General features: G+C 37.9%; 2 protein-coding genes across 3 annotated transcripts in view; both read left to right on the top strand.

Annotated features, from left to right (window-relative positions):
• The window catches only part of LOC126927579 (uncharacterized), a 113,303-nt gene extending 107,147 nt beyond the window's left edge, over positions 1-6,156 (top strand). The window contains exons 2-3 of one of the 2 annotated variants that reach the window (XM_050743641.1): positions 4,562-4,728; positions 5,641-6,156. In XM_050743641.1, coding sequence (XP_050599598.1) covers positions 4,562-4,728; positions 5,641-5,910 — 437 coding nt within the window. In that variant the 3' untranslated portion in view covers positions 5,911-6,156. The remainder of the gene's footprint in view (positions 1-4,561; positions 4,729-5,640) is intronic. The other variant, XM_050743642.1, reaches the window with a different exon arrangement.
• LOC126927581 (A disintegrin and metalloproteinase with thrombospondin motifs 3-like) overlaps positions 1-13,209 on the top strand; it is a 239,304-nt gene that overhangs the window by 98,153 nt on the left and 127,942 nt on the right. The gene's annotated exons all lie outside the window — the stretch shown is intronic.

The raw sequence follows: 13,209 nt of genomic DNA, 5'->3' as shown, positions 1-13,209 counted from the left end.
GAAATAGAAATATGTTATTACTGGTTTTCCGATGAGAATCCGAAGTGTATCAAATATTTAATCGGCGTAGATATTTATCGACGCAACAGTTGCAATTTCACAGATACAAATATCTTGCGAGTTCTCTCATCGTCGTAATTTGTATCTCCTTTATATACATCGTCTGTCTGAATATTCTTTCTAATATTCTAATTGGACTGTAGATTTTGATGCAAATTCATATTTTTGAGAATATGATTGAAAAAAAAAAGAGAAGTAAAGAGTATTTTGTATATTTTATATTTTCTTTCGTATCACGTGCATTTTGTACAATTTTATTGAAATTGGATTACAAGAGCCAAGCAAATCGAACATCAAACGGACTACGCGCCGTGTGTTACTTTATAGGAAAATCACGACAATGTCTGTAACATTCGTAGTATTTTACGATCCTATCTACGATAGCAATTAAAAGTTCATCAAACAGATGATTACATCACATACAAGCCATTTGAAAGTCAAATTGTTCCATTTTCCGAAAATTTATTCTTTCTAACTTTTTAAGGGTATTGTACATCGTGGCTTATTAACATACTAAATAATAATTGACTGTTCGAATAGTTTGATGATTTTTGGAAAGTACGTGTCCCTGGTAAATATAACTTCTATGCACACTTCCAAATCCGTTTGAAATTTCACCGATACGATCAAGTTAGGCGTGTCTCGCTACAGTGCTGCAATGATCATTTCGAAATGCTTCGTATATCATATACGCAAAAAGTTTCCAGCAACGTTGAAACAGCTTCGCGAGCCACGTGTAATTTATTTATAAAAGATTTTTGCAACTGTCGAGACATCTTGGTATCTGTTAATAATCGTTGAGATATCATTGCAATCAAGTAATTGCACTGTATCATACGCGATAACGAAGTTACTCGATTATTCGAATGGTATGTACTGGGATTAGTTTCGATGGATGTTTGAATGATGACGGAATATTTGGCCAGCATAAGGACTGATCCCTTCCATATCGATCGCGTTTATCGATATTTGATAAAGAGGTCGTTTGCAAATTACATTTACCGTCTACTGTTGCTCACGAAATTATTCCAACTCTGATACGTGCTTCTTTATAAATATATCGCGTGTGTACGTGTATGTTACATATTATATTACATATCGCATATTACATATTATATTGTATTTTAAGTAACAAGATATTTAGTGCGAGTGTATATTTCGCAGAGATTCCAAAAGTGATTAAACAGTCAATTATCCATCACATCGATGCATCTCAATGTTCAATGGGACAGTATTTCGCGTCTATAACATGTTGAAGATAGCTCTTTATGGTGTATCTCGTGGAGGAAATTAATTTCACGAAATTAATTAAACAGTCAATTATCTGTTGTACCGATACGTCTTGATATTCAATGGAATAATTTTTGATATTTATTGTACGCTCAAAATACCTATCTATACTATGTACTATTTTTCCCCCCAAATATTCGCCACAACTATTTTCTGCCTTTTACATTTGCACTTTCAGGATGATTTCAAGTTCTACCAATGTGATCGGGATAGTCGTGTTTCGTTACAAAACGAACAAAATCCCGAAGTCTCGTGTAACGGGCTATAGGAGGCGTTGGTGCGTTCTTTAAAACAGAATAACTTTTCAAAAATTGAGTCAAACAATTTGTTTCTTTCCTTTTTTCTTTTTTTTTTCTTTTTTTTTTTTTACGAGTTAGAAGAATTGGAAAGATTAACAATAGGTGACGTGTAAAGAAATGTTGAAAGAAGTACAATTAGTCGGAATAGCGAAGAAGAAAGTAAAGGTAGCTTTTTACAACTTTTCTAGCTGGACCTGTAACGAAGATTTAAATAACACATTTCGAAGATTTCCTCTAACTCGTCGAGCAAAATTCAAATGGTTCGGTCCACAGTTGCAGACGAGTTATTTCGTTCGAATGAACGTACGAAACGAAAGATATTTTTACGGCGAGTGTCGGACTATTTTAGCTTTCGAGGCATTGTAAGTTGAATTTTAGTTGCGGTGTCGACAAATCATTGATTCAGTGACAGTGAATTTTCTTTTTTCTGGGTGTGATGCGAATGCGCAGAAACTTTGACGTCAAACGTTCCCGCTGAACGAACAGGACCTTCCGGCTGCCATGGATATTGATTTTCCTTGGGCTTCAAGGTTTCTGGAGCAGCTGTACCCATCCAGCGCAGACTCCGGCTATTCTCAATATGGCTGCCTATTGTACCCAAATCCGCTCGTTTTGCGTCGCAACGCGCTCGCCGCCATACACCAGCATGCGATCAATGCGCCAATGACATCAGCCGAATTTATTTTCGAATGTGACGCGCTAGACGTTATCAACATGGCCGATACATGTACCCTGTCACGTACTTCCTGATCGTCGTGTCTATCTCCATGGTCGTAAGCATCAATGGTAAGCCTCGCATTTCACTCGCTTTGTCGGGCTGCTTAAACCTTCGCCTCTTTAATTCGACGCGTTTCTCACACGTTTCGCCACGAATCAAATTACATTTTTCTGAAATTAAAAATTCGCCGATACGCGTTGTCCATCTTCGGTATTTGCGAGAGAAGAAAACGATTCTTGCGCCTTATTCGTCACGCCGATTTTCACGTCGATACGATCGGAATACCAAAGTTGATCGACTCGACAATGTATTGACCAGTTAGCCGTTGCGACTAATGCGACTAAAATGCGTTAGAAAGGACAGAACAACTACTTTGTTCACGCTGTATTATAGTTTTTTCATAATAATTATTTATATCTTTTCATTTGTTCGTTTTACCTGGTCCTGGCTTCCAAATGGTCGAAACGTCTTCAAATTTACGAATATATTTTAGTTTTCGCTGAAATTGCAGTTTAAACAGCAAAAACTGCTTTTTACGCGTGACGAGTATACTCGTCAAGAGTAGGTAACTGGTTAAGACGGAAGATAATTTGCCAGGATAGACAATGGCGGTATTTCGTCTTTGAGAATTTTTAATTTGAGGAATTTTTCTTTCAACAAAGAGCGTTTCTGTAATGGAAAATGGAAGTTTCTGTTTCTTCCCATTTTTCTCTTTCTTTCTCGAGGTTCCTTTCAGTTACATGGCCCTATTTGTTTTACGAGCAAGTTGCGTTTTAGGAGCGTGTTTCGTTGAGGGAGTTTTCACTAGATGTCTGAAGGAACGATGTTTCGTCTATTTATAGCGAAGATCTTCCTCTACATATAAACTGCATATAGAGGAAAGTGCACCTGTTGAAGCCTTCACTCGTAGGTGTTAGCCATTTGTGTTACGAATCGTGTAAACAACGATCATCGTCCACGGTGCATTTAATTGACTTTTCTTCCGTGATAAGCTTCGCGATGAATTCTCATTTCGAGGCTACCTTTTTCATTTACCGTCTTGCCTATGTTTCCTATGTATAAAATAAATAATTCATACTGAATACATCTATTTCTATTTTCTCTTTTTCTTTAGATAAGAAGAATATTACAATCAACTTTCACAGAGAATTTTTAACATTAGACCGTCCCAAAAGTGTCTTTTATCTTATAAGGAAATAATAGACGCACAACATTTTTTGTTTTAAATTATTTTATTGAATTACGTTTAATCCATCTTATTCTATTGGAACCAGATGTGAAATAAAACAGTATAATTTTTAACTTCATGAAATATACATAGAATATTTCGTGGATATCGAATCTGCAGTCTTGCGTAGATCCAATTGTCGTGTAGATGCAAACGTAGTCGTATACCGTCTGTTTAGTCTTCGGAGATGATCGAATCTGTTAAGAAGCTGAAACTCTAGAGGATTGGTACGATTGATCAAACTTGCGTGGAAGCGTTTTTCCGAACTTGGAAATATCTTTCATAACTGTAGGTATTTTTAAGTACCCGTGTATGATTTCGTTGATTACCTGCCAATGGATAAGGAATACGTTTGCTGCTCTCGGAATACGTTTAATTGAAATAAATCGAAATAAATTTTTCGTAATTTCCGGATACGTTTACGATATTTTGCTTGCCAAGTCTTACCGTCGGACGTATCGCAAGAACAGCAGGAAAATTTGGCGAAATATCGTTAGAGACGCTATTCGACGGAAAAGCTAAACATCCGAAGAATTCCGTTCTAAATAAGAAACCTAAACCGATGTTTCACCTTATTAGACGATTTCCTCGATGATATCCCTTTCCGCAATCTTCCTAGCAATCTTGTCAACGAACGCGACGAAATTTCATCTTACGCATATCGCCGATGTGTCTGTAAATGTCAAGACTAATATCTATTTATTTGTACAAAAATGTACAAAAATCTGACGTTAATGAAAGCACGACACATTTGTTTGAAAAATGAAAGAAAGGAAGAAGTAGAAGGAAGTAATTTCTAAGAAATAAAAGAGAGAAAGATGCGAAGCATTAAAAAGTAGACAACGATTTGCCCAACGTCTTACGTCCGATTCCTACGTCGATTTTAATAATCTTTAGAAATCTAGGATAAATCACGATTTCTATTAATTAATACGCATTTGTCGGTTGATTGTGTCCGATGATCAGGCCAACTGTTAACTACGGAACATCGAACTCACGCAGCGTCGGAACGAGCAAACGATTTATGGTGTCATCAGTGTGATACAATGGAAGATGGAGAGAGATGCGCCAATCTGACCGGAAACTTCACCACTTTCGGGCACAAGTGCACTGGTGATAAAAGGACCTGTATGGTAATGACAAATGATAACAGCGATTCAAACGCTTGTTGATTATACACAGGTCACGCACGTGTTTCAGCAGATGTTTGATATTTTGCTTTGATCGCGTGCTTTTAAAGCAAACAGAATATAGCAAACAGCTAGCTAAAAGCGATATTAGTTATCGTCAACAAGAGAGCGAGAGAAAGCTGTTCAAGATAGAGCCACAGTTTCATTTCGTTCATAACGCGATTTTAGTGTTTGGAAATGTTCAATATAGTCGATCAATTCAGTTTCATAATAATTACGTACTTTATTGAAATTGAATCCGCTTTATAGGAACATATGTACATGGTGTACACATTAGAGGGAATATGCAAATGCAATTTTTTATTTGTTCTTCTTATTTATTGGTAATCAACAATGATATTGGATATGATATAATTGTACAGTTTGCACATACACGGCAAAAATTTTACGAAATCCGTAATCGATATTAACCGACCGAATTAACAATGAACGAACCGTATTCTCTGGAAATGATGCGAGATATTCTGGAAAATTGATATTCCCTTGACTAAAAATATGTTACGTTCACACTCACTCGTGTTCGTTACAAGTTCCAATGTGAAATGTCATACAGAGTGAAACAAGGAATTGTTGCAAATATTAATTTAATTTTAGTATCAAGAATCATTCTACGTACATGTAGAATTCTTTCTCATCTTTTCTTTTCAGTCTTCTTTTTTCTCTTTTCGCTCGATACTATCAAGTTCGTGGTTTAATGCCGCCCAAAATGAGCTCGTACTCGGACAAAATTAAAAGAAATACTATATTTTAGCGTACGAGTGTCTCTTGCGATCCGCTAGGACATGTCATATAACGAACATCGTGAAAGTTTAAAATCTGCAAATATTCCTTTCACGTTTGCTTCTTTCTCTTCAGGTAAAGCGATTTTCTTACACTACCAGCACCGAAGATTCAACGTCTAGTCCACAAACTTGGTCGGTGGAGAGAAAGTGTACTAACAAATGCGACTCCGGATGTATAGTGGTCGGTGAACGAACAAAACTCTCCGCTTGCACCACTTGCTGCGAGAAATCGTTTTGCAATATCGGTACCGGTGCTGCGAACGATCTGACGATAAGAGGGATCGATCTGTTTCTAGCTTTAGTATTACAAATTACATTAACAATTATCATGTATCCGTCCTGACATTGCAGACGAAGTAACACACGATCGTGAATCATTTTAGTCGCCGATGAGAATAATTGGTTCTATTAACGCGTTTATACGTACATTGTAACATACACTGTAATATTACACAACAACACGATACATAAGATTTATCGCATTACCAATGAAAATGCTGTTTTCATTTTATAAATGTGTACATGGAGTTTCATTCCTTATGTGTTTCATAATAATATTACGATGAATATTGATTAATAAATCAATAAAATTACGACGATATCGATAATACGAAGCTCAGAAATAAGGAAATAATAATGATGTTCTCGTTCTAATGATGTCGATAAATCAAAGAACAATTGATAATGTAAAAAGGGGATGTTCTTAAGAATACGATGCTCATAATTATAATAATTACAAATACAATCAAATCTACGAGAATGAGATTTAAAACACTGCTAAGTTATTACTCGATCGTTCAACGAACCAATGTAATTTAAATTGTAAATTTTAGAAAAATTGTTATAGCAATACACTACCAATAAATTGTATAAAGTAACAAACTTTTCTAAAAAAAAAACTCATTAAAACTCTCGATTTAATAATAAATACTTTTTATCGATTTCCATTTTTCCATTATCCTCTACTTAATTCCCAAGGATGTCAATGAGAGACATATTAGGTTGTTCCAAAAGTCTCTGTCTGTTTTATAAGAAAATAATAGATGCACAACATTTTTTCTTTTACATTATTTTATTGAATTTTGTATGATCCGTTTTCTACTAATAGAACAAAATGGATCATAATGTAAAACAAAAAATGATGTGCATCTGTCACTTCCTTATAAAACGAAAGAAATTTTTGGGAAAACCCAATAGAATGGGAATTTTCTCGTGGACACATAACATTAGAAAATTGTACACAACTTTTATTTAAATTCCTTCGTACGATCTCTGTACAATATTCTTTTACTAATTATACCTTAATTTTCTTTTTATTTTACTTTAATTTTTAAGTATCCTCCGATTGGTTTCCAATTATTTTGATTATTTTGCAGGAAGCGAACAATTTTAACGATCGGCATATTTTTCGATACTCGTGAACAAGAGTGTACAACCTGGACGTTTATACACACCCACATTTCTCTCAAACGCACAAACATCCGCATTCCGTTTATAATACTAAAATTTCGCTGGAAACAGGGAAACGCGAGATCAGGTATCTACTAAATCGCTTAAACTATATAGTTTATACCAGCGCGTTTACAGCTGTAACCAATTAACGTAATTACACTGCCTAAATGAAAGCATTCAGTTTATACTCGTGCATTCTGTTCTTTCAACAGCATCCTGGAAATCTGCGTGTTATCATTTTCGTAGAAATCGAGAGAGCTTAGGTTGAATGTAGATCCGACATCGTCAAACGGAAAATTACAAAGTTCTTGAATTCCTGGAAGGTTCTAACGGGATATAGGGTTTTGTTCCAATGGAAAACGCATATTCGTTTCTAGGAATCGGTTTTAATTAAATTTCCACATCCGTGAACAAAGGGATATGATTTATCGTGCGATAGCATATAATGAAAACTAAGGCAAAGAATGGAATTTTTTGTTTTTCGTAGAAAACGTGAGACGACATCGCCTTGTTAAGAGGAAATAAAACCATTCCAGGAAAGAATAACGATCGTGGTTAAGCGTAATGTAATTTCTTTCTGAAGAGTCATACTAATCTATCGCCCACGCGTAATGCTTCGATGCTAAGCATCTCTCATTTTGCATCTCGTTCGTTGCCATTCATCTCGTCGTGTAAAACGCAAATAAAATGGAAAGAAATATTTTTTATTCCAAGAAGCAATTATTCAAACAACAATTTATCAACGGATAAGAAAATCAGAAATGTCCCTTTTAATATTTTTAAAATTAATATTAAAACCATCTTTCTCTTCTTTTTTACACTCTTACTTATCTGAAATTCTTTATCTCCTAATTTCGATAAACCATTTTACAAAACGTAGGCTATTGTCCGTTTTACGTTTAACTGTTATGAAATTTTGCAGTCCATTTACGCATAATCTTGCGAGTAAAGTACATTTTGCCAAAAGTAATCGAGCGTCTGTCTACTTTTGAACAATACTGTATCCAACAGCTACTTACAGTGGCTACAAAAAGTATTTCTGTATTATTTCTACTATTGTGTTTATCCCAGCGTGCTAATCAATTATATTAATTGAAAGCATATTAATTGTCCTCTGTCTGCAAAAGCCTTACCGACATTTACACGCTGGATCGTTTAGGATCATGCAATATCTGTTTACGTTCTCGTGTTTTAAAAAGTTTTTTTTTTTTTATTTATTAGAATATTTACAATCAATTCTCGTTGAGAATTTTCAGTAACTTAGTTTGGCGTCATACAATGACATGGATTATAATAGTTTTATATTGTTGGTTCTAGTAGAAACTAAGGATTTAATCTAGAGGGTATTTTCTTTTTAGTCTGCGGATCTGGTCCGTCGTGTCCAGTAGTTGGGTGACTAGTGGGTTGTGGTGGTTGTTGACTCTTGTGTTATATCTGCTTCTGAACTTGTGTATTTCATCTTTGACTGTAGGTATCTTGAGGTCGCGGTGGATTGTTTCGTTGGTAACATACCAGGGTGCATTTAATAGGGATCTCAGCGTTTTCGATTGGAAGCGTTGGAGTATTTCAATGTTGGAATTACTTGCTGTTCCCCATAGTTGGATTCCGTAGGTCCAGACAGGTTTTATTACGGCCTTGTAGAGGGTTATTTTGTTCTGTATGTTTAGTTTGGAGCGTCGGCCCGTGAGCCAATAGAATTTTCTTAGTTTTTCCTTTAATTGCTTTGATTTCTCTGAGATATGTTTTTTCCAAGTTAGCCTCCTGTCCAGGGTCATGCCCAGGTATTTTACGGAGTCCTTGCTTGGGATTATTGTGTTGTTAATGGTGACCTGGGGGCAGGTTTGTTTTCGGAGCGTGAAGGTTACATGAGAGGATTTTTTTTCGTTTATTTTGAAGCCCCATTTTTGGAACCACTTTTCCATGGTGTCGAGACTTCGCTGGAGAGTGGATGAGGCAATTGTCGGGTCTGCGTGGGTAGCTAATAGTGCTGTATCGTCGGCAAATGTTGCTATTGTTACCTCGTTTGATATAGGTAAGTCGGCAGTGTAGATGGAGAACAGTAGGGGTCCGAGGACACTACCTTGGGGTATGCCGGATTCTATTGGGAATGTTACGGAAGAGGCGCCTAGGCATTTAACTATGAATTGTCTGTTGGTTAGGTAGGATTTTAAGATGGAGTAGTATGGATGGGGTAGGATCTTTTTGATCTTGTAGAGTAGCCCCTCATGCCATACTTTGTCGAATGCCTGTTGGATGTCTAAGAATACCGCTGAACAGTATTTTTTCTTTTCAAGGGTTTGGCTGATCATGTGGGTTATGCGGTGGATTTGCTCTACTGTTGAGTGTTGTTTTCGGAAGCCGAATTGGTGGTCTGAGAGTGTTTTCAATTCTTCTAGGAGTGGGAGGAGACGATTCGTGAGCATCCTCTCGAATAGTTTAGACAGGGTAGGTAAAAGACTGATTGGGCGATAGGAGGTGGTTTCATATATTGGTTTACCGGGTTTAGGGATGAGGGTGATTAGTGAGATTTTCCAAGCCTTGGGAAAGTGTTGAAGGCGGAGGATAGCGTTAAAGATTGATGCGACGAGTGCAATCCCCTTTATGGGAAATTCCTTGATTGCTTTATTTCCTATTAGGTCGTGACCTGCTGCTTTCTTGGGGTTTAGGCGACTGATTGCTTCTTTAATCTCTGCAGAAGTGAAGGGCTCAATAGGAGGGGACATTTGGAAGGGAATGTGCAGGTATTCGGTAACGTCTGCAGCAGCTACGGAGGAATGGGGTTTGAATACTTCAGACAAGTGTTTGGCAAATAGGTTGGCTTTTTCTATAGGTCTACGCGCCCATCCGCCTTGCGGGCGGCGGATTGGAGGTATTATTTGTGGGGGGCGCGTGAGTTTCCTGGAGGCCTTCCATAGTGAGTAGTTGGAGTCGGCTGTGGGGGACAAGCTGGCGAGATATTTGTGAAAACAGTCATTATTGTAGTTTTTTATGGTTTTGGATAGTTTTCTAGTTGCGTTGTTTAGTTTGCGTTTGTCCTCCGGTGTTCTATGGGTCTGCCATACTCTTCTTAGTCTACGTTTTTCTGCTATTTTTTTTAATATGTACTGGGGATATTCGTGTTTGCTGATGGACGTTATTGCCGGTGTGGAGAAGCGGATAGCGTTTATTATGCTCGTGTTTAGGTATTCCGTGGCTGCTTCGATTTCTTCGTTGGTTTTTAGTGAAGTTGAGGCTGAAGTTGTGTGTGTGAAGATTTCTCTAAAGAGCTGCCAGTTGGTGTGTTGGTTATGAATGGAGCCATTAGGTGTATTCTCGATGATAGTTGAACTGACTGTTACTATCACGGGGGAATGATCAGAGGAGAGATCAGCCGAGGAATTGATTTGGACGTGTCTTGACGAGATATTTTTAGTTATGATGAAATCAAGGAGATCGGGTATTTTGTTTGTGTCGGTGGGCCAGTGTGTGGGTTCGTATGTGGTAAGGTAGTTGAGGTTGTTGGTTGTTATGCTGTTGAGGAGGTTTTTGCCTCTTACTGTAACCAGTCTGCTACCCCATTGGGTGTGTTTAGCGTTGTAGTCTCCTCCGGCTATGTATCTGTTGCCCAGGGTGTCCAGGAAGTGGTCAAAGTCTTCTTTGGCGATGGAGTGTCTGGGAGGGCAGTATACAGCTGAAGTGGTGATTGTACCATGACAGTCTTCTATTGCTACGTTTGTTGCTTGGAGGTAGTCTTTCTGGAATGGTGGAAGTTCGTAGTGCTTGATGTTTGATTTGATTATGATTCCGGTGCCGCCGTGGGCCTTTCCGCTGGGGTGTTGTGTGTGGTAGAAGTTGTAGCCGTGTATTTTGACGTAGTTTTTGTCGGTGAAGTGGGTTTCGGATATGAGCATCACATCGATTTGCTGTTGTTTTAAGAATAGTTCTAGTTCAAATTTGTGCTGAGCTAGACCGTTGGCGTTCCACAGAGCTATTCGCATTGGTTTTATTTTGCTTCTGTGCGTATGAATTTGTCCATGAAGAGTGTGAGTAGTGACAGCAAGTTGTTAATTTGCTCAGTTTGCTTCTCGATAAGTTTTTCGAGTCTGGTAAAGTTGTCTGTGTTTTGTGGGGTGGGAATTCTATTTTCTGTGTGTACAATGTGTGTTTTCGAGTTGTTTACGTTTCCTTGCGTTGCCTGCGCATAGGATACTGTTGGTGTAGTGAGTTTTTGGGGTTTAGGTTCTTGTATGGTTATGTCCTTGGGTCTCAGTTTTGGATACACTATATTATGTAGTGTTTGTAGGCTGAGCATCCTTTGTAGTTCGCAGGATGCTCTCCTTGACAGTGGATACACTTGGCGGGGGTTTCCGGGGATTTAGTGCATTGGTCAGTGGGGTGATTACCTGCACATTTTACGCACCGGAAGTTGTGATTGCAGTATTTCTGCGTGTGGCCGTACCTTTGGCACCTCTTGCATTGTATTATTTCTTTCTTTACAAGAGGTGGCTCGAACTTAACTATGGAGTTCATCAGCCGATTGATATTGTAGATTTCTTTATTGTTTGTTTTTTGTTTTAGGTCTATAAAAAATAAGGATAGTGGGTTTTTTGTGATTCTATGCCTAATGTTACTGATGTTAGTTACTTCGTGGCCGTGATTTGACAATTCGCATTTTAGTTCGTCTAGATCGACTGAGTGATGGATATTGCGTAGCACCACTCGAAATGGTCTTTCTTGTTTGAGCTGGTATGTGTGGAATTTAGCGTTTAACGTTTTTAATAGCTTGGTTAACTTTCTATAGGCGTCTGGGTGGGTCGGCAGTATTTTCACGTGGTTGTTGTTAATCTTTAACTTGTAGTCCTCTTTGCTGATGTCTTTTTCGATAGTCTTAATCATTGACTGTATGTCGATTACGTCGTTAATGAATATCGGTGGGGGAGGGGGAATTCTTTGAGTATGGAGATTATTTACCTTTTCGGTTGTAATCATGGAGTCTTCCGTGGACTCCAGAATTGAGAATCTATTGTAGGTAGTCACTTGGATGGCTGATGGTTTGGTTTGAATCTTGTTTACATTTGTCTTGGTCGGTTCGAGCTTTCGTTTTTTCGTGTGATGGTCATTTACCAGGATAGTTGCGTTGCCCTCTTGCCACGGGGGAGGAAACATGGCGGTGTTATAATTTTGCTCCGGGGAGCCTGTTGGAAATGATAGAGCCATCATCGAGCTAGTTAATTCAGTGTGAAAGAACTAGTCGAGAGGCTGTTAACCCCTGGCTAGGTTAGTTGGATTCGCTTTCGACAGCTGGGCGTCACGTGGAGTTTTGTGAACTTCACAGGGCACTGGACACACGTCTGCACGTCTCGGCACTCAGCAGCAACTGTGTTTTAAAAAGTGTGCTCAAAAATTCTTGACACTCCTGCTCGGACAGCCGAGGAGGACGGACGTGTCTAGACGGTCGTCCTCTCCAGGTATAAGTGAATAGTGAAAAAGTGCTTCAAAGTAATAGTGCTGCAAAGTGTTAGTGAGGAGGAAATAAAATAACAATGCAGATACCAACTATAAACATAGCAACAAAAGGTGAAACATATTATATAAAAACCAAACAAATTAACATTGAGACAGAAGAAACAAAAGAGCATCGGGGACAGGAAGATAGCAATTCAGAACATGAAAGATATTACCAGGACGAAAGCTGGAAGCCAGCGAAGGCTAGCAAAAAACGCAAAACAACCACAGACATAAGTGCCATAGGAAACCCAGTTACAGAAAAGCAGCGATGGCTGCAAGAATTACCATTAAGTAACTCCTTCAACTCACTAACGGAAGAAATAGACGCTGACCCCGTAAATAAAACCACTATCCAAACATATCACATTACAAAACCACCACCAATCTTTGTTGAGGCCCAAATAATAGACCCGCTCATCGATTTATTAAATAATCTAGATGAGAAAAACAACTACACAATAAAGCAAACAAAATTGGATCAAGTAAAAATACAAACAAACACACCAGAAACATTTAGGAAAGTTATAAAAGCATTAAAAGAAAAAAATGCTATCTACCACACGTATCAGCTTAAAACTGAAAGGAGCTACAAAATTGTCATAAGAGGATTGCATCCTAAAACGAAAATACATAAACTAAGCGATGAGTTAGCTAAAATTGGTCATCAAACAAGAACAATAAACAATATAACAAGATTCGACAC

The sequence above is a fragment of the Bombus affinis genome, unplaced genomic scaffold, assembly GCF_024516045.1.
Source record: "Bombus affinis isolate iyBomAffi1 unplaced genomic scaffold, iyBomAffi1.2 ctg00000160.1, whole genome shotgun sequence".
Taxonomy (NCBI): domain Eukaryota; kingdom Metazoa; phylum Arthropoda; class Insecta; order Hymenoptera; family Apidae; genus Bombus; species Bombus affinis.
This window is presented reverse-complemented; position numbering and strand designations above follow the sequence as displayed.